The sequence below is a fragment of the Mesoplodon mirus genome, assembly GCF_964341445.2.
Source record: "Mesoplodon mirus genome assembly, contig: HAP1_SCAFFOLD_762, whole genome shotgun sequence".
Taxonomy (NCBI): Eukaryota; Metazoa; Chordata; class Mammalia; order Artiodactyla; family Ziphiidae; genus Mesoplodon; species Mesoplodon mirus.
Genome location: NW_028295270.1, coordinates 128,840 through 156,686, shown reverse-complemented (window position 1 = coordinate 156,686; position 27,847 = coordinate 128,840). Strand labels below are relative to the sequence as shown.

Below are 27,847 nucleotides of genomic sequence, written 5' to 3'. Positions count from 1 at the left end.
GTACGCCTTTCAATGAACAGAATCTACACTCTTCTGAGGCCTACACAGTAGAACGGCAAGACGGTCTGAGACCTTCTCAGGGATTCCGGAAAGTGAAAACCAGAGTGAAAACATGTAGTCCAGAGCTCCTGCCGGTAGACACCCCCGCACCCAGCCTTGCATTCTGGGACATGTAGTCCAGAGCTCGTAAACTCGTGTAGTCCCATATACTGCAGCTACAGTAACGCCTCGCTGTAAAGGTTTACCCGCGGAATTCTGGGAAATATGGTCCAGGAGTTCCGGGTTAGTCGCAGGCACTTCCGCCCCAGGAGGACACGCAGCAGCCATGTTTTGCCTGATGACGGTGTTTCAGGTCCGCTCTTCACGACCCATTCAAGCTTCCCCTTTGCAGACCTTTCATTTGGGGAGAAAGAGGAGGAGCGGCTAAAAGCGGAGGTTTGAGGGCCTGGAGTGGTGATGTACGTCCCGCGGGCGGAGCTTCTTTGCGTTTGGTAACGTACCCGGGATGGGGTGGGCTCAGGTCGTGCCTCCTGGGGTTTGAGGGTCTCCCCGGTTTTCTACACCCCTAACCTGACCCCGTCCCCCACCTATGAGCTAGCCCTACCGCTTCATACGGCGTCACACTGGGTGAGCTGCTTAACTCCTCTGTGCCTCCGTTGCTGTTCGGTAAAAGGGGGGAAAAAGGAATGCCTTGTTAATACAGTGTTGTGAGAAGAAACGAGATAGCACAAGTAAAAGGTCTACAACTGCCTGATACATTGTTGGTATTAATACTACGCTAATTCGGGAGGCACCCATTTCGCAGCGGGATTCTGTGAGCCCAGGAAGCTGAATTGTCCTGGACTCCTGGCCTGTTTTGGGAGGAGAGGACTTGTAGCTGGTACGGGGGCGGAAGGGGGTGCGGTATGAATTAGTGGGGATGGAAACACAGCCCTGGTATTTCACAGTCTCCTTTCCTTCCCCAGCCCTGGCTTCTCAAAAAGCACTGCACGGAGGAAGAGGCCACAGAGCCCCACGTGAGTAGGACTTGGCATTCTTCTACTTAAGGTATTCCTATAAATTGTAGAACGTATGAGACATGGGTAACGATGATAACTGAGCCTTGGTCACTAATTTCCATTCTAAAAGCTTTATGCAAATGAACACATTTCCATCAGGCGGTGGCTCTGTGAATTGGTACTGCTGTTTTCTCTACTTTAAGGCTGAGGAGCTGGGGGCAGGGAACACAACCCTGTTGGCCCATCCTCACCCAGATGGTAGGAGGCAGAGCTGGGGTTGGGACCCAGGCAGTTTGAGTCCAGCAGCTGAGTTTGCTAATCCCTTTGGTATATTCTCTTTGAGCATAGGGTACTGGCTAGAATCATATCATGAAAGGAGGTTGGGACTTAATTGTGGGGACCTTGAGAGCAAGGTTTAGGCTATTTTATGAGTTTTTTAAGATAGTTTTCTCAACTGGGTCATTTATTTTATTTCAAATAATATGTATATCATAGAAGTAGCATAATCATTATGGAAGAATGCAGATATATACATAAAGAAAAATTTTAATTATCTGTAACTTTAGGATGTAAAGATAACAGTTGTTAATGTTTTAGTGCCTTTTTGTCTGGTTACTCTTTGTGTATGTTTCTGTGTAGTGGAGGCTGTTTTTTGTGGGACTGAAGTTACACTGCAGTGCTACTCAAATTGTGTTCCACAAACCAGCGGCATTGGCATCACTTGGATAGAAATGCCCAGCCTTGAGCCCCATTCGAGACCTTCTGATTTATAATTTCTGCGTAGGGGGTCCAGGAGGCTGCGTTCCAACAAGATCCCGCAGTAATTCACATGCACGTGAAAATTCGAGAAGCTCAAGAGAGGGTCTTTTCTGGAAACTGAGGCCGAGGAAATTGACCCTGCTGGATGTCACAGATAAAAGTGAGCTGGATTCACCAAAGGCCTACTTAGTCCAATGATTTTATTCCCCCACTAATTATTGTCAACTGTCAGGGCCCCTTTCAGAATCCTGAATTGAGCAGAAGACAGCTAGCAAGTGTAGAGTCAAAATGGAGGTCGTTAGAAGTTGTGAAGATATCTCTCTCCCAAGCTTTGGGGAGTGGAATCATTGCCATCTTTTGTACTAGATCGAACCCGGGCCCCCTGCATTGGGAATGTGGAGTCTTATCCACTGCACCACCAGGGAAGTCTCCCATTTATTTCTTAAACTTTCCTATATTTATAATGATATAATTACAATTCAGATTCCTGTCTTTTTTTCATTTGAATTAGGTATGGACTGTCAAACTATTTTTTACTGTTGTTGCAGAATCCTGGCTTTTATTAGTTCTCTTTACCTCTGTGCATAATTGTCAAAAGGGTACTTCCTGTTTAAAAAGAAACTTAACGTATTTTTATACCTTTTGTAAAAAGTTGTCCATGTCAATTTAAATATTATTGTTGCAGTCACAAAATCTTTAGGAAGACAAGCAGAGATTTTCAGAAGTCTATAAAGACTCTCACATAACAGGGCAACAACGTATGACCTCCACGTGTGACAGTCTTCTGTTGGTAGAAATCACATCTCTAAGGATAATTTCTAACTAAAATATCATCTGCTTTACCGCAGTTGCTAAGAAATAAGAAACCCTGACAGTGGTGTTCTCAGAGCTTCCTACCTTATGACGATCTCACGAGGTGGATGCCCGTGTTCTCCCCTACTGGCAGAGGACAGAACTGAGGCGAAGAGATGTGAATAATTTGCCCAGGGTGACACTGCTAGTGAATGGCGTAGCCTGATCAGAGCCCATGCATATTGACTCCAAAACCTACTCTGACTTACATGGTCTCTGTTTACACCATACCCAGAATAAGAATGACCCCTGTGGAAGCTGCAGGCACACTGTGAGGGGGCCACTGTGTATGGATGGGCAGGTCATTCCTCACACAGCCACTGAGGGGGTTCACGGGGGCATCTGGTATCTGCGTGGGGCTCTGCTCATCAAGCATAATCAGCTGTAGCCACCCCGAGGACTGGGAGCCTTGGTAATTCACAATGAGCACCACGTGGGTTAGTGACTTCTTTTTCTTTAAAACCAGTTTCCAGTTTGACTACTTCTTTCCCTGTCTGTCTTGCTAGGACTCTGCACTGCCCCAGAAGGAGAGAGAAAATGAGCACATTCCAGATGAGTAGAGCTTGCCTTTCTTGCTGTTAAAAACGCCATTTTTGTACTCAGGTTGGACACAGGTTTTCCTCTTTTTTTTCTTTTTCTTTTTTTTTTTTTTTGATTGGAGTATAGTTGATTTACAATGTATTAATTTCAGGTGTACAGCAAAGTGATTCAGTTATACATATATATACATATATTTTCAGATTCTTTTCCCTTATAGGTTATTACGAAATATTGGGTATAGTTCCATATGGGTTTTCTCTTTCAAGGAGAGTCTAAGCATATGAGGACCTGAGTGTGCCATGTGTGCTTTTTTTAAAATTCCTGTTAAATTTAATTGGTTTCGGTTTTAATTTTTGTTTTATTTCATCATTTTTTTATTTTACAAGTAAAAGAAAAATTAAGGGAAATGAAGGACATCTTCCAGTCTACTGCTTACCTGCTTACAAATTAGCTGCTTTTATATTTCTGTAATCTCTTCATCATATGTATTCATGGATGTGTATTTGTATTTATAACATAGATACAGTTTTAAATTGTTTTTTTCATTTAATACTAGCTAACATTCACTTTTAATTGCTTTATCATGTTCCTGCAAACTTATGCACCTATTTTTTTTTTTTATTCTGGTATGCGGGCCTCTCACTGTTGTGGCCTCTCCCGTTGCGGGGCACAGGCTCCGGACGCGCAGGCTCAGCGGCCGTGGCTCACGGGCCCAGCTGCTCCGCGGCATGTGGGATCTTCCCGGACCGGGGCACGAACCCGTGTCCCCTGCATCGGCAGGCGGACTCTCAACCACTGCGCCACCAGGGGAGCCCTGCACCTATTTTTTAAACTATTCTTTATTCACAGACATTTAGTTTAAAGACTTCTCCTGTTTTAGGAGCACTACAGTGACAGTGTTGCTGATTTAACCTTTTTCTCAAAATATCTGTTCTGAAGAATATTGCCCCTTTTTGCCCTTAACATAGTAGGTTTAGGTATTCAGAATTTAAGAGGTATGTTTTACATGTGGTGCCTTGGATGTTTTTTGGTAGAATATCCAAATACGGCAGAGCACAGCAGGATCAAACTGCTGCTTCACGCAGAAAAAATCATGTATTGTTAGAAGTTTTCTCACGACCAGAGTTCGATTCAGTCTTCCCCATGCTTGAGTCAGACCCTTTGTGTATTTTATTTACTGGTTTGTTTCTTTTTCCATCTTATATTTTTTTCTAATCAGAGTAATACATGACCTTAGCTTAAAAAGTCCAGTGGTACTTAAAGCACTTGTCACTGCATAGACAGCTCAGAACAATTGTATAAAGAGGTGCTTGGTTTCATCTTTGTTTTAAATATAAAGAATCGGGGTTGTGAAAAAAGGAGGAACCAACTCCGACTCACCCAGAAAACCAAGGGTCTGGAGTCAGAGTATTGCATTCAAGCGAAAGACAGAAACGGGGAAAGAGAGAGTTTTCATTCAGAGACCTGGCATGGCCTTTTGGTTAGTTTCCACATATAACACTCCTTCTCAGCTGGTTCCCACCTCAGTGAGAAAGCAGGTGCCATCAAATACTGCCAGGACTAAATTGGTAACTGTTTCTGGGGCACTTGGCAATAATAATTAAACAGTGAAAGCTTTTTAGTTCAGGATCCAGTGGTTAGAATTCTAGGGAGTTTACTTATGAGTTGTCTGAGAGCCCCAGGTAAATACACAAAGCTTTCTCTTTCATAGCTGCACGTCCGGTGAGGCTGAGGAAAGTCAGTGTGTGGCATTGGCAGGATGGAAGGAGGGGGTGCTGGGCAGTCTGCACACCTCACAGGAGCCGGAGCAACTTCCCATCCTCCTCGTCTCCTCGGGGCTGCCCCTCTTCCACTGGCCACTGGGTATAAGATTGAGGTGGTGTTGTTTGTCGTAGGAGGCGGTGACCTTCAAGGACGTGGCCGTGGCCTTCACAGAGGAGGAGCTGGGGCTGCTGGACTCGGCCCAGAGGAAGCTGTACCAGGATGTGATGGTGGAAAACTTCCGGAACCTGGTCTCAGTGGGTGAGGACAGCCTTTCTCTGCGAGTGTCTTTGTGACCTTGGTGTTTCAAGGCTTTGGGCCTCTTGAGGTGGTTCCCTGAGTTTGGGGACCAGACTTTTGCAATTCCTGTGGGACACGAGAGGATGTCTCTGGTCTTTCCAAACAGTGTGTTTCAGGTCCTTTTCAATTATTTTGTAAAAGAACTGTAAATCGACAGTATCTTGCTGTACCTTGTGTATTCTTCTTCAGATTTCCCTCCCCGCCATTAGTGGATCATAAAGCCAATTTATTGAGCCCTACGTGTGATTTTTTAATGAAATAAAATAGTATAGAAAATATCAGAGTTTCTTAGGAAGAGTACAACACATTGCAGCAGAAACTCTGGGCGATGGCATGAGTGGTGTGAGAGCCAGTGGGAACAGATTTCATGAAAAGAGACATTGGTTAGATATAGGTCATTCAAGCTTCGTTTTAGTAATGTATACTTTTCTACCTGTGTATCTAGGTTGTGAAATAAATGCTGTTTCTTCAGTGGGTCGTGATACAAAGTTTGAAAAACGCAGCTTTCAATACCTTGAATATGCAGTTGGAACTCAAATTTCTAGTAAACTTTCGCTCTAGCCCGTTCATGTTAACTTGTGACTTTGCATGTTCTCATTCTTCAAACGAGATACAAAACATATAGCAAGAGAAGAGAGGCTTTGGTTGATGAATTCAGCAACCCAGATAGAAATTTAGGTGAGAACCAAGCAGCCGTGAGTTCCTGTGGTTAGCTCTCTATCTGTTTTGCTTCTCACCAGCCCTGTGCTGTCCATCACCTGGTCCCAGTTGGAAATCTCTTTCCAGGATTATTGCATAGTCTTTGTACTGGTCACCTGTTGCCACCCTTCTCCTCCCACAGTTTGTTCTTTAGGTGGCAAAGTGATCTTTTGTAACTTTAAGTCAGGTTATGTTCTTGTTTCAAAATTCTCTTGTGGCTTCTTTTACTTAGAATAAAAACCACTTAAAGTGGCTTCTAGAGCCTTCTGTGGGCTGCTGTTGGTTCTCCACCACCTCCCTGAATACACCACCTCTCCTCCCTCTTACCCTATCTTTTCCAGACCTGCAAAGGATGCTTCTGCCACAGAGCCTTTTCCTGGTCCTTCTCTCTGCCTGGAATACTCTTTCACCTGTAATCTTTTAGGCCTCTACTTCTTTCAGTCAGTCCCCTTAAAGATGAGGAGGTGGCTGTCCTCTGACCACCCTATGGAAAATACAGTCCTCTCTTTCTTACTCTCTCTGCCCTGCCTTGTTTTGTCTCTAAGCGTTTCACTCATGTACATTTTGTTCACCTGTTTCTCACCTCTCTTTCTTCCACTGGAGGGTAATCCAGGAGTGCAGGAGGAATTCGGTCTGTTATATGTTTATTGCTCACTAGCCTCAGTGCTTAGCATAGTCTTGGTACATGACAGGAACTCTTAAATATTTCTTGAATAAACGAATGAGTTAATGGATAGAGAAATTAGCCTTCCATGAAAATAGCTAGTAGGCGGTGAACAAATCCGAGTGAATAAGGGATATTGCTAAATGTTTTTTTGTCTTCAAATGAATTCCTAGCCTAATTCTAACTTCTCAGGTGCCCATGATGTGTGTATGTGTGTGTTTGCCTTTCTGTACAAGTTGGCCCTCATCAACTTGCACAAAAAATATGTATAGAACCTGTAATTATAACCAAACTGAGTAAAATGCTTTCCCTGTGACTTTCCTTGAGCTCTCAGTAGCAGAGCAAATTCATTTGGGGGAGGAAATACTGTTTTGAATGAGGATTCTTATGTCTACTTCTTAGGTAACCCTCCCATAGAAGGAAAGAAATTTCTATTTCCTTATCCCTTATACCAGGGGAGAACAGGTCTCAGAAAACAGCCAGCTGGTGAGTTAGCCTTTCCCTTAAAAGATTTGCCCCGCTGCGTCCCATTTGCCTCCTCCAAAGCCCACCTCACTAATAAGAAATCGATCTTTGTTAGCTCTACAAACATTGTGTGTGTGTGTGTGTGCATTTGTATGTATCTTGTAGAAGGCATTTTAGATAATGTCACCTTGAGTGCTTTGATCATTCTTTAATAGTTTCTAGTCTGTTTCTTCTCAATACTTATCACAGGCTATGGAATTTATTCCCAGCTCACTCATAAAGCCCATTCTTCACTTTGGAACTCATTCTTGTTAAAGACCAATGTATCTGTGTCCAGAAATTTTCCATGCTGTTTTTAAAGAGACAGCATTCTTCCCTAGCCTCTAAATTTTGACTCCTGCTTGGCAGGGGGAGTGGAGGAACATATTAGGCAGCACAAATGCCTGAGAAGGATCCAGTGCATAGGTCTTCATGCTTTTTTTTAACCCCACTGATTCTTAGACCCTTTTTTAAAATTAATTAATTGTTGGTTGCATTGGGTCTTCGTTGCTGCATATGGGCTTTTCTCTAGTTGTGGTGAGTGGGAGCAGCTCTTCGTTGTGGTGCGCAGGCTTCTCATTGCAGTGGCTTCTCTTGTTTCAGAGCACGGTCTCTAGGAACGCGGGCTTCAGTAGTTGTGGCACGTGGGCTCAGTAGTTGTGGCTCACGGGCTTAGTTGCTCTGTGGCATGTGGGATCTTCCCGGACCAGGGCTCGAACCTGTGTCCCCTGCACTGGCAGGCAGATTATTAACCACTGTGCCACCGGGGCAGTCCCGGTTTTTAGCCCCTTTCATATCCTCCTCAGCACTAACCCCCTTGGTGTGCTGCCGCCTCGGGTGCAGCCTTTCAACTTAAGCAAAACTGTACTTTCCAGTCCTTTTCCTGTATCTGATACCTGACTTGTAAAAGCTGTTTCGCTTCTCTGACTTGGTTCAAACTTAACCTGGGATTCAGAATTGTAGAGAATCCTAGAAATCAAACTGAGTTCACCTGTGCATGCATTTCTTGAGCCCTGACTAACTGCTAGGCACTGTTAAAGCTGTGAGCACAGCAAAATGCTTGTCTTTATTGATACTGTGTTATGGTAGGAATGACATGTAATTTTTGAAAGATGATTTAAATAGTATGTCAGAGTAGTCATTTGGTTTTAAATGGGTTTCATTAATGCTAAGTATTTGGGAGTTTAACAGACCATCTCTTGGTTTCTGTTAGTATATAAACCAGAGAACTTCATTTGTCGTGCGAAAGATAAGCTGAACCATCCTGAGGCTCATTAAAGTCTCATACTGTGTCTTAAGTGTAAAACCTTGAATCTTTGAACAAAGCTTTCACGTGTCCACATCTCTGAATTCTCTGTCCTTCTAGAAGAAAACAATCAAAGTGAGTTGAGGGCCGTTCAAGACAGAGGATCACGTGAAGAGCTTTCCTGCTGGCAAATCTGGCAACAAATTGCACATGACTTAACCAGATGCCAAGACTCCATGATAACTAGGTGTCAGTTCCACAAACAAGGTGATTCCCCCTGCCAGATTGGGGCAGGACTCTATTCAAATTTCTGAAGATGAGAACCGTATATTAAATGATAAAGCAGGTGATCCCAGTAGTACTGGAAATGCAAGGTTTGCAACTTTGAGAGCCCAGGATTCTTGGAGGAAAACTTCATTGGCTGAGTCACAGAATTATCAGAATAGACACCAGCAAATTTCCATGAAAAATAAACTGTGTCAGTGTAAAGAGGATGTTGACACCATCAGTTGGATTTCACATCACCTTGATGCTCATGGAGTACACAAGGGTCAAAAATCTTACGGCTACAGTGATTATAGAAAAGATAGCACGAGGGTTTCAACACTGGATCAGAATACTATGATTCACACAGGACAAAAACCTTACCAGTGTAATGAATGTAAAGAAACCTTCACCGATCTCTCCACCTTTGATCTTCACCAGCAATTGCACTCAAAAGAGAAGTCTCATACGTGCAGTGAGTGTGGAAAAGGCTTCCGTTACAGCTCGGTTCTTCATATTCATCAGAGAGTTCACGTGGGAGGAAAACAGAGTGAGTGTGATGAGTGTGGCAAGGAGTTCAGTCAGAGCTCACAGCTGCAGACTCCTCAGAAAGTCCACACTGTAGAGCAACCATTCAAATGTGGGGAATGTGGGAAAGGCTTCAGCCGTAGGTCAGCACTTAACTATTCATTGTAAAGTCCACACGGGAGAGAAACCTTATAATTGTGAGGAGTGTGGGAGGGCCTTCAGTCAGGCCTCTCACCTTCAGGACCATCAGAGAGTCCACACTGGGGAGAAACCATTCAAATGTGACACATGTGATAAGAGCTTCAGTCGGAATTCACACCTTCAGTCCCATCAGAGAGTCCATACGGGAGAGAAACCGTACAAATGTGAGGAGTGTGGGAAGGGCTTCATTTGTAGCTCAAATCTATACATTCATCAGAGGGTCCACACAGGAGAAAAACCCTACAAATGTGAGGAATGTGGGAAAGGCTTTAGTCGGCCTTCAAGTCTTCAGGCCCATCAGGGAGTCCACACTGGAGAGAAATCATACATACGTAATGTGTGTGGTAAAGGCTTTACTCTGAGTTCAAACCTTCAGGCACATCAAAGAGTCCATACAGGAGAGAAACCATACAAATGTAATGAGTGTGGGAAGAGCTTCAGGAGGAACTCCCATTATCAAGTTCATCTGGTTGTCCACACAGGGGAGAAGCCCTATAAATGTGAGGTATGTGGGAAGGGCTTCCATCAGAGTTCATATCTTCAAATCCATCAGAAGGCCCCCAGTGTAGAGAAACCTTACAAGTGTGAGGAGTGTGGGCAGGGCTTCAATCAGAGTTCACGACTTCAGATCCACCAGCTGATCCATACCGGTGAGAAGCCATACAAATGTGAAGAGTGTGGGAAGGGATTCAGTCGTAGAGCAGATCTTAAAATTCATTGCAGAATCCACACCGGAGAGAAACCGTATAATTGTGAGGAGTGTGGGAAAGTCTTCAGGCAGGCCTCAAATCTTCTGGCCCATGAGAGAGTCCACAGCAGAGAAAAACCATTCAAATGTGAAGAGTGTGGGAAGAGCTTTGGTCGGAGTTCACACCTTCAAGCCCATCAAAAAGTCCACACTGGAGAAAAGCCATACAAATGTGAGGAGTGTGGGAAGGGCTTCAAGTGGAGCCTGAACCTCGACATGCATCAGAGGGTCCACACAGGAGAGAAGCCATATAAGTGTGGGGAGTGTGGGAAGCACTTCATTCAGGCCTCAAGTCTTCAGCTTCATCAAAGCGTCCACACTGGAGAGAAGCCGTACAGATGTGACAGATGCAGTAAGGTCTTCAGTCGGCCTTCACAGCTACAGTCTCATCAAAGAGTGCACACAGGGGAGAAGCCTTACAAGTGTGAGACCTGTGGTAAGAGCTTCAGTTGGTGCTCCAGTCTAACAGTTCATCACAGAATCCATGCTGCTGATAAATCCTATAAAAGTGATAGGAGTGGTAAGACCATCAGAGAGCCCACACACGAGAAAAGTTCCATAAAATGATTAAAACAAAAACAGAAACAACTCAGGTGTCATGTGAATTCTTCCAGTCATCAAGTTCAAAAGAAAAAGAAATCATTTGTTTCATTAAAGTCGGTGTTTCAGCCATAGCTCAACATGTCCCAGTAGTCAGGAGGCCACACGGCAGAGAACTCTGGTAAATGGTGTAGTAAGTTTGAACCTTGACGTCTATTAAATATTAGGGGAGAAGCCTTAGTGTGAGTTTTAGCAGGCCTTGTACAAAAGTATGATGAACATGCCAAAATGTATGCCCATTACAACGTAAATTCCACGAATGCAGCGACGTTTGTTCTGAATCTACAGTCTGAACATTGTCAGCTACTTTGTAGGTGCTCGATATTTGTTCAGTTAATGAATGAGGAAAAACTTTTTGAAAATTATGTTGCAATCCCCTCCAAAATTTCATAAAAATTTGTATTCAGAGCAGTTAACCTAAATCTGGCCTTAAAAGTAATTCAGGGAGACAAAAATTTGAAGTGTTAGAAAAGCACTCAGTATTGCAATTTGTAATATTAATGTGGCATCGTCCTGTTACGATGAGCTCCATTTATCTCCCCCCAGCCTCGCTTCAAGTTGGATCTTATCTTGGACTTTGTCTATCTAATATTCTGTGAATCTTATACAGTACAAATTTAGTTATCTTTTGTGACAGTATAGACTTACTGAAAATGGATTGTTCATCTTGCAATACAGAAAGCATACTGTTGACCCTTTTTTCAAGAATGTCAAGGCAGAGGTTTAAGTGTCAGAAAGAGTTACTAATGACAGTGACAGAGGACAAACATTTCTTAGTAAATGAACTGATCGTTGGTTTCTTATTCACCACATTTCCGTCTAGGTTTTGATGTGATTGTTTCCCAAGGGTTTTAGCATTACTTTCATCAAGACTTCTTAAGTAGAGAAAAGAGGCTGTTTGAAGTAGATTACTTTTGTCAAGTTCTCTATCTCCTTACTCCTCTCTGGCCTGAGATAAAAAGAAAAAAATTACTTGTTGAAATTTGGTAATTTCATCAAACATATTTATTCAACGACTGACTTGCACACTTTTTCCTAGCGGTGGATTGAAAAATTGATTTTCAAAGTGAAGTTGCTGAGTACATATCAAAACATAGAACGTGCGTCCCTTTGATATAGAAATCACAGAATAGGACCTTATAATTAGGAAATTCAAATAGAAAAGGTGAGTAGCATGTCAATGTTACTAAATTTTGTAAAAGTGAAATATTCAATAGGAATGTCTTTATATTTTAAGATAGTTATGTAATAACAGGTCTGGTAAAATGATGGCTTAAACTTAATGACAGAAGCATGTAACAGTTTAATGTATTTTAGGTAGGTACATCACATACCTTAATCAAACATGTATGTGCGTGTGTTAATGCATCCTATCATCTGTAAAGGGATATTCACCCTTATGTAAACAGTGGCAAGATTTTCAGGGATTTTTTCCACATGTAACTTCCATATTTTAAATTTTTCATTGAGCATCAATTTTCCAGTAAAATACTGTTACTTTTATAGTAACATAGGTAGTAAAATAATGTAAAATATAATATTAAAAATTACTAAGAACATATTAATCCCTCACAGTAAGAAATCCTATCATCATGAGGTATACATATATATGGCCCAAATTAAGGAATAGACCTCTAGAAATCAGTTATAAAAAGAAAAAATGTATATGGTTATTCAAAGATACAGAATAGTAGTCAGTGTAACGGTATATTTATAATTAATGCATTTGAAGTTTAGGATAAATCCATGCAGCCCAGAATATTCTGTTTTAATTCCAACAGTAGAAATTTACACATCCTAGTTCTCCTCATCAGGCTTCCTTACTGGGTGAATGGATGGATAGCTCGGGGTACCGGCTTGTCCTTTCAAGTGCTTGGTCTGACTGGAGAAGTAGCTGGGTCGTTCCAGACACTATGACACAGAGAACCATTAGCTGTGGGAAAAAAGGAATTTACCCCCCAAAAAACTTTTTTAAATTGTTTACAAAGTAACAGTGATTGGGCAAATCCTGAAGATAGAGAGTGGAAATAGGTAAGTTTTAGAGGTAAAATTTATCAACGATTCCCTAAGGAAAAATGTGCATAGGGAAGAAACCTAGAATGATGGGAACAAGTTGTTAAGGAGGAGGCTTGCATACCATTTCCTACTTCTTAGTCATTTCACTGATGTTTAACACTTACTTGGTTAAAGGGCTTTACTCAGCAAAAGATGTATTTAATGTGAGAGGCAGGTTTCCAAGATTGGTTTCCTAGACCACACCTTCACATGTGTATGTAAAGTCCATGCTACCTCAAATTGCATTGCATTAGATGTCAGAAATCCTAGGGCTTTCTTGTTTGGTTTGGTTTGGTAGATATCAAACCACCAACTCTCAAGGTAATTTGTAGTTTAGTGAGTTACGTCAAGGGCTGGAAAACTACCTCCTGTGAGTCCAACCTGGCTCATTGCCTTTAAGGCTTTATTGGAACATAAAAGCTCTTTATTGGCCCATCCATTTATTTACCATCTTTGAGTGTTTCCCATTGTGCTGACAGTGTTCAGTGGTTGTGACGAGCACTGATGGCCCACAAAACCTAAAATATTTACTTTCTGGCCCTTGAGAGAAAAAGTCTGTTGATCCCTGTGGTAAGCCCAAAAGGTTTGTCTCTGTAAGTGAAAGACCACAAGTAGAGCAGAACTTAGACTTGGTTCAGTGAGGATTCCAGAGAGGATTCCTTTTTGATTCTCATATCTGCCCTTCTGGTTGACCTTGTTCTTTAGTTTGGTTCAAAGACAGTGGTAGCAACTAGGGACTACCTGTTTCTTTCTTCACATTCAATGAAAGAGCTGCTCTTCCATTCTTAGTGTTGAGTAGTTCACAACTCACTCTCAGTGCATGGCTTCCTCTAACCTTGACTCCCACCTATGCTAAAGACTAAATCTTTAGCTTTGTATCCAGTTCCATTGGCCTTTGTAGGGCCTTCAGTTTCAACTCCCAGTTGATAGCTTGAGCTCGAAATCTGTTTATACCGTTGGGGATTTTCTGTCTTAGCTTTGAGCTTGGCTACATAGCAACACTTTGGGGGACTTGTTATAATCAGCATTTCTATCTTTCTTTCCTTCCTTTTTATTTATTTATTTTTTTAAGGGGCTCCAAAGTCAGATTCAGTCAGTGGCTGAATGACAACACATTGATTCACAACCTTGTAGATTCTCTTATGTCCTAGGGCATCAGTGGGAAGGAGTAGAATCCTGGAAATTTGAGGTGGAAATACATGGGCAGATTCCAACAAAGCTGAGGCCTGTGACCTCTGACCTGTGACCTCTTAGTTGAGCCTGCTGTGCTATTAGAAGGAAGTCTGCCTCTACTCTGAGATAGTTTCCTTGCAGGGGTCTGTGGATCCTCAAGACTTGCCTCCACTACCTCTCGTTTTTCCAGACCTAGTAATCAGACTAGAGTCCTTGAAATGGGGACGGGAGCAGGGAAGGGGTGGGTACCCACCGGGTATAAAGGATGACCATGAGGAGACACTATCTGCTAAAATAAGGAATTTTATAATTTATATCAATAGAAACCTGAGAAATAATGTGTGTGGATTTTGTAGGTATTGAAGCAGGTGGGAGTAATGTAATATTGGGTTAGGCTGGATTTGTTGATACGAGTGCATTCAACACCCATTCCAGACTCAGCGTGTTAGCTTGGCTACCTGGGAATGCCTTCAACAGTTTGCTCAAATGACTGACACCTGTCCCCAAAGTTAGCGTATGCTAAAGTCAAAATGCCAGGACTTTCTAAGTATGTTGTAGCAAAATTTCTTGACGTTGGCATGACTGACATTTTGAACTGGATAGCTCTTTGTTGTTGGGAGCTGTCCTGTGCAATGTAAGATGGGCCAGTGGCACATACTCTTCCCTGCCACCCTAGTTGTAACAATAAAAAGTGCCTTGAAGGCTTCCCTGGTGGCGCAGTGATGGAGAGTCCGCCTGCCGATGCAGGGGACACGGCTTTGTGCCCCGGTCCGGGAAGATCCCACATGCCGCGGGGCAGCTGGGCCCGTGAGCCATGGCTGCTGAGCCTGCGCGTCCGGAGCCTGTGCTCCGCAACGGGAGAGACCACAACAGTGAGAGGCCCGTGTACCAAAAAAAAAAAAAAAAAGTGCCTTGATACATCCGTGTGCACCAGCCACGTGGGGCTCATTCATAATACAACTCCTTAAAGAAAAAAGTCTCAAGGGGCATCCCTGGTGGCGCAGTGGTTGAGAGTCCGCCTGCCGATGCAGGGGACATGGGTCCGTGCCAGGGCCCGGGAAGATCCCACATGCCGTGGAGCAGCTAGGCCCGTGAGCCACGGCCACTGAGCCTGTGCGTCCGGAGCTTGTGCTCCACAACAGTGAGAGGCCCGCGTACCACAAAAAAAAAAAAAAAAAAGTCTCAAGACACTGCCACATATTTCCTGGGAGGGGGGACCAAAAGTGTCCCCAGCTGAGAACCACCACTGTAGAAGGTTTACAAAGGCATAGGAATGCCAGACCACTGGAGTGGATTTATCACATAAGATCTGCTCACCCAAACCCCCTATGTGCCCTGGGAGGGCTCAGAGGACACTTCCTTTGCCAGAGGTTTAAGAAACGTATTGGTGAGGGGAGCGTTAGCAGTCTTGGAATGCTCTGTAGCTGCTCTTCTCTGCAGGCCAGGAATGAGAGGGAAATTATGTCATCATAATGGGCTCCCTAAATTCGGTGAGGCTAATGGGATCGTGGGGCATCATGGGTCAAGTGGAAACACTTCATTGGCAGAGATAAAGTGAGCGTGTTTTTCACAACGAACAGCAAAATGAAAGGGCTCATTAGAATGCTTTGATACACAGAGATTTTTTATATTTGCTCATGTGCTATCTCTAGGGCTGAAATAAATGGGAAGTCTACTAATACCCTACTTGATTTGAATCAGGAGAAAAGCTCTAGGTCTGATGAACATGTCTGACCGGAATCAACATGGGAGTTGTGCTCCCTCAGCCAATTCGATAACATGAGTCAGTTCCCATTTCCAGAGCATCTTGAATGAAGGGCAGGCCGGGTCCCCTTGAGGGAGGATATACCCTGGTTTACTAGCAACTATCCCGAGGGTGCTTTCTTCTCCCTGGAAGGGATAAAACAACTGAGGTAGAACAGGAAGAGACAAGAAGCACTCCAAGCTCTGCTGGTCAGGGTTACCCTCCAGCGTTGCCTTAATGCTCAGAGCCACACACACCACAGTGAGCTTGGCTCCAGATCAACTACCACGCAACGAAGGTTCTGGAACATTTCCATATCTCAGGGGACCTCATTTCCACGTGACTCTCTTTCATATTCCCCTTTGTCACAGAAGGCTAGGTCCAGTGGTCCGGGTGAGATCTCAGCTCAGGCCCAAGGCTCTCAGACCTCAAAGTTCTGGTCCTGCAAGGGCCCCTGTCCTCTCTTGAGACCACTCCTGGCTCTCTCTGCCGAGAAGGAGCTGCTGGCAGTACGTCCTCTAAGAGTTGAGGTCCATCGTGCAGACCCTGAGAAAACTCCTAGGAAAAGGCTCCACCTTCTTGTTTACGTCAACAGAGGTCAATGCCTTTGGAAGTCCTGGGTGTGTCCCAAGTTGATGCAACTTCAGAGCCATTAGGTCAACCAGCACATGTGTGCGGCTCCTTCCCTTAGACTCCTCTGGGCCCTCGTGACATAGGCTCAGAAGACTGCCAGCCTGAAGCCTTACCTCTTCCAAGACCACACCGTCTCCAGGATCTTCTGTCCCATGAATCTCAGTTGCTGTGTGGAAATCAAAAGAGAGGAAAGAGCGTGCCTATGGGGTCTCTTTGGGCTGGGGCCTTCTTGCTTCTCTTCCTCCTCCTCCTCGTCCTGCTCGTCCTCCTTGTCCTCCTCCTCGGGGTGATTTCGGATTCCACATTGCTCATCCACTGGGCCATGTTGAGATGAAAGATACGGCAGCTGAAGCCCTCCAGGATGCCGCCCTTCACGTGCTGCTGGAGGACCTCCAAGGTGGGGAAGACCCGGCAGCCGGCCATGCACCTGAAGCCGGTCTCCATGGTCACCATCCAGGCCGGTGTCTTGGCCCTGGGTCTCTCCTCGACGGCAGGTGACCCTGATGGGCTGCCTGGCTCTGCCCTTTCCTCATACTCTTTCTCCTCCCCAGTGGGCTCACTGTCAGACAGGAGGTTTTCGGTGGACACATCAGAGGGGTAAGTGCCTACTGTGCACGCATCCTCAGGAAGGGTCACTTCTTCTATCGTCAGCTGCTTTTCAGGCAACTCCAAGGGTTTGATTGTCTTCCAGGAGACAGCGACACCCTTGTTCACTTGTACCTGCATGTAGTATATTTTCATGCCCCTTTCCTCTTTGTCTGTGTGCAGATTGTTCTTACAGGGTGAAGAGGGTGAGGAGGAGACACAGTGTGATGGGGGAGCGGTCTCCCCTTTTTCCTGAACCTGGGCTAGGGGTGCGGTAGGTAGGCTGGGCAGTGTCTCGATGTGATCTCCGGATTCCTGAAAAAGGAAATTAAAAACATAATAACATGCATGGGCCATGCCAGAAGCTGAGGGAGCAGGTGTGGTAGACGAGAGAGGGACATTTGCATGACGTAGCTATGTCGTGAGCTTGGTGTCTGTTGGCCGTAGGAGGCAGTGGTTTATCTGGTGTCATCTGTGGGCTTTTTCTGCGTGTTGGGGGATACTGGAGCGGTGTCTGTATACACGGGTGTGGAGTACAGTGGTGAGGACTGTGGTATGTGAGGGATGCGGATGGATGCGTGTATGACGAGGAGTGTGAGTTTGGGAATATTGGTGGTGCATTCCTTGTGGAATGGGGCGGTGGTGCAGGAGGAGAGTACTGTGGATCACGTGCTTGGGGTTCATGTGTGCACTGAGAAGGGCTGTGCCTGGAGGGCGCATGTGTGTGTGAGCTGTGTGGACCTGAGCTGGATGCCAGCAATTCTGAGATAATAATACGGATGGATCAGGAAAACTTGAAAACCTTTATCCCGCCACATTAATAAAAATTGCACTTCCAGTGTATTCAGAGTCTCAGTGTAGAAACACAAATGATAGAGAAATTGAATTACACTCAAGTTTTTCTTTCCTCCTTTCCTGATTTATTCTAATCCTCCAGGTTAAATGATGAACTTTTTGTTGTGTAAAGTTTCAGACATTTTCTACCCGTGCACACCTTTCTTCTTTTCACATAAGTGTCTGAACTAGGTCACTTTCAACATGCTGTGATTCTGTGATTCCCTGTCTCCCACCGAGTCATCCACGGATAAAGTCAACTGTTTTAAGGAGAAATATTTCCAATAGCTAAAAGCCAATGTCTGTGGAGTGCTTACTCTGTTTCGGGTTCTTCTAACTACTTTACAGATAATTTGTACAACATACCCATGGACCAGGTACAATTATAACTCCCAACGGACAGAAAAGGGCAGATAAGTACAAATAAATACAGAGGCCAAGTGACTTGCCCAAGACACTGGAGCAAATCAAAATCCATGCCTCTGTAATCATTTTGCTCTATTGCCTCTGTCTGGGAGGCTTGATGATTTGGCCACTAAAACCTTAAATACCATGTTACATTTTTGTATCTCTGACAAAAGCGTGGGGCTGTGATACGGGGTAACTAACCTGACTACTTTTGAAAACCCTTATGCACCTGGATGAAAGTAGGCCAGGGACTGTAAGCTATATATTTAAGATTTCCTACCAACTTTAAAAATAGCTTCTTGAATGCAATTTATGTAGTGTCAAGGCTAGGATGTAGTCCAAATAGTAACAGAAAAATGGAGATATGTAGAAAAATACTTAAAGTTGACAAGTATTGGGAGTGTAGTATTTTGGGGGCCAGCGTGTAGACCACAGGAAAACTTGCTGTTTCCATCCCAAAGGGAAGAGCTCTGTATTGCAACTGCCAAGGTCCCTGGGGCAGCAAGTGTGCTCACTGCTTAGTAAAGAAGCATCCTCAGTTTGATAGAATCATATGGTAGTCTTACATTTGGTTAGCAGGTTCTACCTTCTTGATGTAATAATATTTTCAGGGTGTGGGAGGGTATCAAGCTCGGAAAATACCCTTGGACAGATTTGCTTATTAAGTTTGGCTTTTTCGATCTCCCTACTACTTCTTGACTAAACACCAGGCGGTTTCCTTCACTTTTCAGAATCATGTTGTTTTTCCCTTGTCGAATGAACTTCCAAATACTTTTGGATGAGCTATTAAGTTTGGAAAAAAATAAACCTCTCTTTAAAATAAGGAAGATGATAACAATGACAAGTACAAAAGGCTCTAAAATGGAGAATATACTCCATTATAGCCAATTAATGTGAGTGGGAAGCTCGTGCTCACTGTCCAGGACATAGAAATAAAAGCTGAGGATGCTCTGAGGCATCTCTTGGATCTCTATAAGACTCCATCATTTCTGATGAGTAGGGTTGACAGATAAAATATAGGCTGTTCCGTTAAATATGAATGTCAGAAAAACAACGAGTATATTTTGAAGATAAGTATGCCCCAAATAGTACATAGGATCTACTTATACTAAAAGTGATGACTTACTATTCATGTGAAGTTCAAGTTTAACTGGGTATCCTGTATTTTTATTTAGTAAATCTGACAGCCCTACTGATGATCCACAATGGAGGCAGTTGAGGAGCGGTACATGCTGGCTCTCGGACAGTCAGAAATGGCTTCAGCAGATCCAGGTACAGTATGAAATTCTTTCTGGATGTAGCTCAGAAGCCATGGCCAGCCCTTGACTGCAAGTACTGCCTCGGGTTTCCCTGAGGTGGGGTAAACCGTCCTCTTAATGGCCTTTTGGTAAGTCTGGAAGACCATATCCAAGGGGAGCCCCAAAGTCAGTTTCATCCTCACAACGATGTTTCCAATTCCTGGAATTGGCTGCATGGGACTCACAAGAGATGAGGAGGTTTGTGAAAATTGGGAGTGTCATAGCTTGAACCCTTTGTAGGTAAAGTTTTGGTGTTCTGAGAGTTTTAACAGGAGCAATGTGAAAGACTCCAGGTCCCCAGGTAGATAGAAATAATCCTGTTCTACTTCTGTGTATGTGACAAGTCTCTAATAGTTCACAGAGCAAATATCTGGTCTTAGAAAGAGTGATCCAAGCTTGGATGTTTCTGGTGACAAGGCAAGGTCGTGAGTTTGAAGTTCACCTTTTATGGTTGAGGAGACAACAAAGTTGTCAGAAGGGCAATCATGGAGAAGACGTTGGCTTCATCCATTGTGCAGGCTTGTATATTTGGTTCTATCTGGATTGTGTTTCAAAGGTGGAGCTTGTTTACAATTACGAACATTCTCTGACGTGCTTTTTGGACCTTCATTCCCAGAGCAAGAGCAGTGCCGAGGCCCTAGAAATGCCATGGATATTCTGAGTTGTCAGTGGCATTTCCCAGGTACTGTTCCCTTGGTGCTGCTCCTTGAAATGTCCAAAGGGATTATCATCTGTTTTGTGGCGGGTCCTAGCATTGTGAAAGGAAGCTGCTGCACCGGGCTCAGAGGATTTTGGCTGCGGTGGGAGGAGTAGTAGTACTACGACTATAAATTGTATCACAGCATATCTATTCCATCTTGAGAGTGGGGTTGTGGGGTTATGAAGGGGGACTTTTATTGTACTTTTATACATTGTCCCCTTGAAAATAATTCAATTTTTAAAAATTAATTAATTTATTTGGGGCTTCATTGGGTCTTTGTTGCTGCTAGAGGGCGTTCTCTAGTTGCAGTGAGCGGGGGCTCCTCTTGGCTGTGGTGCACGGGCTTCTCATTGCAGTGGCTTCTCTTGTTGCGGAGCATGGGCTCTAGGCACGCAGGCTTGCGTAGTTGTGGCACGTGGGCTCAGTAGTTGTGACACACGGGCTCTAGAGCGCAGGCTCAGTAGTTGTGGCGCGCGGGCTTAGTTACTCCATGGCACGTGGGATCTTCCCAGAACAGGGCTCGAACCCATGTCCCCTGCATTCGCAGGCATATTCTTAACGACTGCTCCACCAGGGAAGCCCAATAATTCAGTTTTTTATAAAGAGTATATTCCTAATATTAATCCAAAATTTTAAAAATATATAGTTGGATAACACTATGAAATATTAACTGATACTTTTTTTATTATTTCTCTTTGCTCCCTGGATTTTTTTCCCCCTCCAGTCAGCTAGGCACTGTGAGTTCACTGCAGTAGGAAGGTAAAGACTCAGCGGAAATGAGGGAGAAAAAAAGAAAATTGTCAGCTTTGGAATGTTCAAAACAGAGGCCACAGTAGAACAGGTGAGAATTCTGTGCACAAACAATAAATCTCGTCTCAAATGTAAAAAAGTATTCTTTGCACTGGGAGGCAGGAGAGGGAGGGAGGGAAGGACTGAAGGAGAGAGATCAGTGTGACCAGGGACATGGAGACTGTGCTTGAGGACGATAGGCCCAGGAAGAGAATCAGAATGTGGAGAAAATTCAGCCTGCCCGCGATCATTGCCTCCAGCCAGCACCCTCATCTCAGACCTTGGGAAATTCAGAGAGAGAGTGGGAGTAAGTCAGGAGGGCCACGCGCATAGTCTGTGTGGCAGGGGTTGTGGCCATTCCCTATTTGTGAGAAGTACCCAACAATTTCCAGGCCTCCTTCTGGAAAATGCTGGAGGACGTCTCTGGTGCTTATGTGAAAGCTTGTTCACAAACCTTGAAAGATACAGATATAGATGACTGATAGATAGATGCATAGATAGAAAAATGTAATTAACTAAAACATCCAGGAAAGGTTTGGAAAATGCCCTTTATTGCATAGGACGTTCCTATTGTCATATGATGTTAGACTGAGTGCCGGTCCCTTCATCCTCCTTCAGACCATGGCATTCTGTCTGCTACTCTCCCGAGGGTCCTTTCTTCTCCCTGGAAGGGATAAAAAAAATGAGGTATAACAGGAAGAGACAAGAAGCACTCCAAGCTCTGCTGGTCAGGGTTACCCTCCAGCATTGCCTTAATGCTCAGAGCCACACACACCACAGTGAGCTTGGCTCCAGATCAGCTAACACGCAACGAAGGTTCTGGAACACTTCCATGTCTCTGGGAACCTCATTTCCACGTGACTCTCTTTCATATTCCCCTTTGTCACAGAAGGCTAGGTCCAGTGGTCCGGGTGATATCTCAGCTCAGGCCCAAGGCTCTCAGACCTCAAAGTTCTGGTCCTGCAAGGGCCCCTGTCCTCTCTTGAGACCACTCCTGGCTCTCTCTGCCGACAAGGAGTTGCTGCTGGTACGTCCTCTAAGAGTTGAGGTCCATCGTGCAGACCCTGAGAAAACTCCTAGGAAAAGGCTCCACCTTCTTGTTTACGTCAAGAGAGCTCAATTCCTTTGGAAGTGCTGGGTGTGTCCCAACTTGATGCAACTGCAGAGCCATTAGGTAAACCAGCACATGTGTGCGGCCCCTTCCCTTAGACTCCTCTGGGCCCTCGTGACATAGGCTCAGAAGACTGCCAGCCTCGAGCCTTACCTCTTCCAAGGCCACACCGTCTCCAGGATCTTCTGTCCCATGAATCTCAGTTGCTGTGTGGAACTCAAAAGAGAGAAAAGACCCTGCCTGCGGGGTCTCTTCGGGCTGGGGCCTTCAAGCTTCTCTTCCTCGTCCTCCTCGTCCTCCTCGTCCTCAGAGGTGGTCTCGGGTTCCACACTGCCCTCCTCCTCAGGGGTGCTCTCGAATTCCACATTGGCCATCCACTGGGCGATGTTGAGATGAAAGAAACGGCAGCCGAAGCCCTCCAGGACGCCGCCCTTCACGTGCTGCTGGAGGATCTCCGAGGTGTGGAAGACCCGGCAGCAGGCCATGCACCTGAAGCCGGTCTCCATGGTCACCATCCAGGCCGGTGTCTTGGCCCTGGGTGTCTCCTGGACTGCAGGTGACCCTGATGGGCTGCCTGGCTCTGCCCTTTCCTCATACTCTTTCTCCTCCCCAGTGGGCTCACTGTCAGACAGGAGGCTTTCGGTGAACACGTCAGAGGGGTAAGTGCCTACTGTGCACGCATCCTCAGGAAGGGTCACTTCTTCTATCGTCAGCTGCTTTTCAGGCCACTCCAAGGGTTTCTTTGTCTTCCAGGAGACAGCTACACCCTTGTTCACTTGTACCTGCATGTAGTATATTTTCATGCCCCTTTCCTCTTTGTCTGGGTGCAGATAGTGCTTACAGGGTGAAGAGGGTGAGGAGGAGACACAGTGTGATGGGGGAGCAGTCTCCCCTTTTTCCTGAACCTGGGCTAGGGGTGCTTTAGGCTGGGCAGTGTCTCGATGTGATCTCCGGATTCCTGAAAAAGGAAATTAAAAACATAATAACATGCATGGGCCGTGCCAGAAGCTGAGGGAGCAGGTGTGGTAGACGAGAGAGGGACATTTGCATGACGTAGCTATGTCGTGAGCTTGGTGTCTGTTGGCCGTAGGACGGAGCGGTGTATCTGGTGTCATCTGTGGGCTTTTCATGTGCGTGGGGGGGGATACTGGAGCGGTGTCTGTATACAGGGGTGTGGAGTATGGTGGTGAGGGCTGTGGTATGTGAGCGACGCGGGTGGATGCGTGTACGACGAGGAGTGTGATTTGGGGAATATCGGTGGTGCATTACTTGTGGAATGGGGCTGTGGAGCTTGGGGTTTCTGTGTGCACTGAGAAGGGCTGTGCCTGGAGGGCGGATGTATGTGTGAGCTCTGTGGACCTGAGCTGGATGGTCCTGCTCTCAGGCTGGAGATCTGTGATGTAGAACACTGTCCTTCTCTGGAAGCAAAGGCAAAGACAAAGCCTACATTTTCCTCTGAAGATGCTTAATCTGGTCCCTCTTCCCTCCACCTCAAGCCCAGACCTTTCCGGCCCCTGCTCCTTGACTTCGCCACCATGGTAGTACCAGGATTCACACACCCCCGCCCCAGACTCAGCTGGGATCCACGCCCTCGTAACAGCTCAGCCATCCTGCCCAGGCTCCTCCACAGAGCCCTCATCACCTCTGATGACCCTGGGTTTCCTCTCAGCCTCACTGGGATCTGTGTGCCTCCTGCCTCACAGCCAAGCACCCCCTCACCTGAGGAGCCCCGCGCCCTTACCAGCGTAGATGAGCTTGCGCGGAGAAGAAGCACAGGAGAAGTATGTAGAGGCAGAGGAGACCTCCCCTGCCCCTGGGCTGCAGCCTTGGGCCACCACAGTGGATCCAAGCTGAGGGGGATCCTCTTGTGACTTCGAGATTCCTGAGGGAGGAATGAAAGGCTCAGGGTGGGTTCATCAGTCCTCTGTCCACAAATACTTACCGAGTGTCTGGCACATGTCAGGTGCAGTGAATACACACAGTTGAGAGTGTGGTTCCCAGTGGATACTCCAGTATTTAATTCAAATCAGTACTTACTCTGTCACTGTCTTGTTGGTAATGTAGGCCTCGGTGGTGACCGTGAGTATGTGGGCAGAGTGAGTGATGTGTATCAGTTAAGTCTGTGGTAAGTGTGGGGTTGGCATGGGGAGCACGGTGGAGATGTGTCTTATCTGTGACTGTGGCCTTTGTGTGCATGGTTTCTGTTCACAAGTCAGGAATTCTGGGACATGTAACTTTTCCTCATTACATGGTGTGGCTTGTATTTATGGTGTGTGTTCATTCATTCATTCACCAAGATTCAGTAAGCAGCTACTCCTGTGTATCTGGCACTCTTGCATTGTTGTAGTCTCTGGTAAGGCTGCACATTCTAGTAGAGGAAGACACACACTAAACAAAAATTCAATAAATATATAATACCTGAGCTGGTGGTAAGTATATAAGGGTTGCCAGACTAAGCGAAGAAAAATACAGGGCACCCAGTTAAATTTCAGTTTCAGATAAACCCAGAATAATTTTTTAGTGTAAGTATTCCCATGCAGTATTTGGCCTGACTTAGTTTTAGTGTAAGTATGGCCCATACAATATTTGGGACATACTGATACTGAAAAATTACTTGTTGTTTATCTGGAATTCAAATTGAACTGGATAGCCCATATTTTCTCTGGCAACCGTGACATGGGTTAGTGAGACTGTGGTTTACTGTGGTTTGTACAAAGCGGGTCTGGCATTACTCAAGAATGTGTTACAAGTGTGGTGTGTATGACACGTGACTGGTTCTTTTAGAGGTATTTAGAGATGGCTGAAGTTAGGTGTGTTTGTGCGAGATTTGAGGAGATATATATATATAGTGTGTGTGTGTCTATATACATATCTCATCTCCAGCGTTTGGTGTTGGAGGAGAGGATTGTGATACAGGTGGGTTGTATGAGAACGTAGTACAGGAGGGATGCGTGTATATACCTCCATGTGCTGTGTGTGGTTTAAATACGGAAGTTATATGTGGGGTGTGTGATATTTTTGCTGTATCAGAGTGTACATGGGTGTATGAGTTACTGTCTCATAAAACACCCCTAACAAGAGTTCTGTATACACTCTTACATACACCGAGTGTCAGCCAGGTCCAGGCAGGGTGACAAGAACTGTACCACGCAGAGTTTATATCTGATAAGAACTCTACCCCCATTCATTCTGCTCTTCTCTGCACTACGACACAAACACACACACACAGACACAGTCACACACACACACACAGGAACATACAGAAAAATATTCTGAATGGTCAGGGGCCGTCATTGCCTTTCCCAGCCTGTCCCAGCCACTGCCTGAAAATCTGCCTGCTGTCTAGACCTCCATTCCCAGGGCCCATCCTACAGTCTCCAGGGCCCTGCGCCTGGTAGGAGCTACTGGGCTCTAATCTGGGGCAGAGACGTCTAGCTGGATCTCTGGGGTGACCAACCCCGCCCAGGGCAAGCTACTCGCCTACATTTAATGCACGCAGGCACCACGTGGCCCGTGGCTCTCAGAGCTCCCCACAGGACCCTGAGGACATTTCTCACCCCCGCCCACGTGGTCTTAGTCTCTGGAAAACCTTTCCCTTCCCTTGGTCTCCTTTGGGCAAATCTTCCTGTTGAAGGAATAAATCCTCCTTGCTTTCAATATGACACCATCCCTAGACAAACAATCTTCTTTCGAACTGCATTCCACTTGTCAAGATACTTTTCAACAGGGCCTTCAACTCATGGGGCTTCTCTTTCCACTTTGGTAAAAGAGGCCAAGCAACTCATGGGTCTCTCTCAGCATCCTTGCATCCTTCACATCCCCCACCTCATGACCCCAGGGAACGATCCAAGAGAATAAGAGAGAAATCGGGGACTGAGAAAAGCTGCACCTCCAGGTCTGTGCAAGCAGGATGCAGCCTGCTATGAGTCCGACAAAGCTCCAGGCCCGGCAGCCCCAGGAGAGAATCCTCAGAGCAGCGGAGCTGACCTCCCATCTCCCAGGGGCCATCCGGCCGTTCTGTGCCGTCTCACACCACAGGGACGCTCCGGATGGATACGGCAGCATCAGTGAGACAAGGTCTCTCGCTCCCTGCTTCACAGGTGACACGTTCTCAGTCCCCCTCTTCGTAGAGAAGGTCCAGTTTGGCAGAAACCCATGTGCCCCAGCCAAGTTGCCCCCCACATACCTCCTCCCTTCTCGGCAGTTTCCTGGGACTCTTCATTTTCCAGATGTTTCCTCTTTTGTCGCCGTTTCATCGTACCAACTAGAAGTCTCCCTTAGAAGATGCCTCAAGAGATGTCCAACTCCTCCTCTTCCCTACAGGTTGGCCCTTGTTGGCTCTTGGGCAATCCGTTGAAATGATTCAATACAAATAAAAATAGTCAAGTCTCCTAAATGGCTGAAAAACTGGTACCACTTATTGAACCAGCAGTGCTGCCTAGTGCTCACCAGGGCTGTTAAGTTTCCAAGGTTGCCAGGCGCACAGCAGGACTCTGTGACCTCAATGATGACATCGGAGCATTCTGTTGACCTAGGTACAGCACAGTCTCTGCAATAGCACAGGCCCCGTTTTCAAGAACAATTCCTGTTTCCCAGCCGAACCTTTCCCATGAAAGGGAAAGGTTCGTACCACATCTATTATAAATTGTATCATACCATATCTATTATAAAATGAACATTTTGACTGGAGATCTTTTAATGTCTTATATAGAGATTTAATGTTAATATTTTAAATGGTCTCCAGTTTCCCTGTGGGTTATTGACATTTTAAACTCTGCGCTTCTATTTTCCCTCAATACCTGTAATTTTGTCACGGCTATTTCTGTACTTAAAGATGAGTAACTATATAATTGATTTCTTCATTTTTTCCCATCTCTTTCCAAGGTACTGAATTTGACTGTATCTTACGAATGAGTGAAAAATGCTAGTCCTTGAGTCAGGACCTTGGGCCCTTTACCAAGTAACTCAACCTGTCTGGGCTTCAGCTTCTGTCTGTGCGATCGAGAGGCTTGGCCTAGCTGACTTTTCAAATGCTGTGTTTCTTTGATTCACTCTCACTTATTTTACTGATCTGCTACTTAAGAAGAGGGCCTGTTCTCATAAAGTAAGAACAGGCGTTTTTTAATCCTTGGGTTGGGCGGAGTTTAAGTGGTCGTACTCAGTTTGTTAGTTATATTTACTTTTACGTATGCTTAGCTCTAAATAATTTATATGGCTCTTGTGACTCTTTTTAGATCTTCTTTTTTTCTTATTTTCTTTTACAGTTTCTAATTTATTATCGCCAGTGTAGAGGAGCCTGATTGATTTTTAAAATGTATTGATCTTGTATGTGTGTGCCTTGTTGAACCGTCTTATTAGTTCCTGCTAGTTTATCTGTGGGTTCTTTTGGGTTTCCTAGATAAATGAACATATTAAATGTAAATAATGTGTTTTTTGGATAAAGTTTATTTTCTTGCATCTCTCTATATAGAAGCAATATGTTGAATTGATTTAAATATTTAAATACTTACATACCTGTTATCATAATCTAAGATTCTTTATCTTATTTTCTTTCAATCAATATTATCTTTTCAAGATTTATCCACATCAGTCCATATAGATCTAGGTCTTTGATTTTTGACTGTTTGATATTATTTCATCACATGCGTATAGCATCATTTATTTTCCATTCAAGCATTATTGGACAATTGGATTGTTTCCCTCCCTTCTCTAGAACAAACAACGTTTCCTAGAATATCCCTGAAGATGTCTGACAGTCGAGAAGGGCCAGGCTGCCCGAAGATTCCTACTTGCTTTTAGCCACCTTCCAACAGGCCATCTCCAGCCAGCAATTTGAAGCACAGATGAAATGAA

General features: G+C 45.0%; 1 protein-coding gene and 1 pseudogene across 4 annotated transcripts; one reads left to right on the top strand and one right to left on the bottom strand.

Annotated features, from left to right (window-relative positions):
• Window positions 1-327: 327 nt before the first annotated feature.
• Window positions 328-27,847, top strand: LOC309797592 (zinc finger protein-like). 3 transcript variants are annotated; one of them, XM_088845586.1, is made up of 5 exons: window positions 355-491; window positions 966-1,016; window positions 1,783-1,917; window positions 5,045-5,171; window positions 27,708-27,847. In XM_088845586.1, exons 3-5 carry the CDS (start codon window positions 1,903-1,905, stop codon window positions 27,791-27,793), a joined length of 228 nt encoding a protein of 75 aa, XP_088701712.1. In that variant the 5' UTR covers window positions 355-491; window positions 966-1,016; window positions 1,783-1,902; the 3' UTR covers window positions 27,794-27,847. The 3 variants fall into 3 exon arrangements, 1 of the variants encoding a protein (XP_088701712.1); XR_016039669.1 differs by lacking the exons at window positions 5,045-5,171; window positions 27,708-27,847 and adding an exon at window positions 3,116-3,224 and having other exon boundaries at window positions 328-458; XR_016039670.1 differs by lacking the exons at window positions 5,045-5,171; window positions 27,708-27,847 and adding an exon at window positions 3,116-3,224.
• On the bottom strand, window positions 14,375-26,250 carry LOC309797593 (protein FAM170A-like; annotated as a pseudogene). Its single transcript has 4 exons — window positions 26,181-26,250; window positions 23,736-23,876; window positions 16,573-17,169; window positions 14,375-14,389 (listed from the first exon to the last, which is right to left on the bottom strand). The product of its transcript is annotated as a protein FAM170A-like (transcript).

Excerpts from the sequence above, each read along its gene's own strand:
- LOC309797592 (XM_088845586.1), top strand. Across the intron at positions 5,172-27,707 it reads CCGGAACCTGGTCTCAGTGG|AACAAACAACGTTTCCTAGA; the intron begins GTGAGGACAGCC and ends TCCCTTCTCTAG.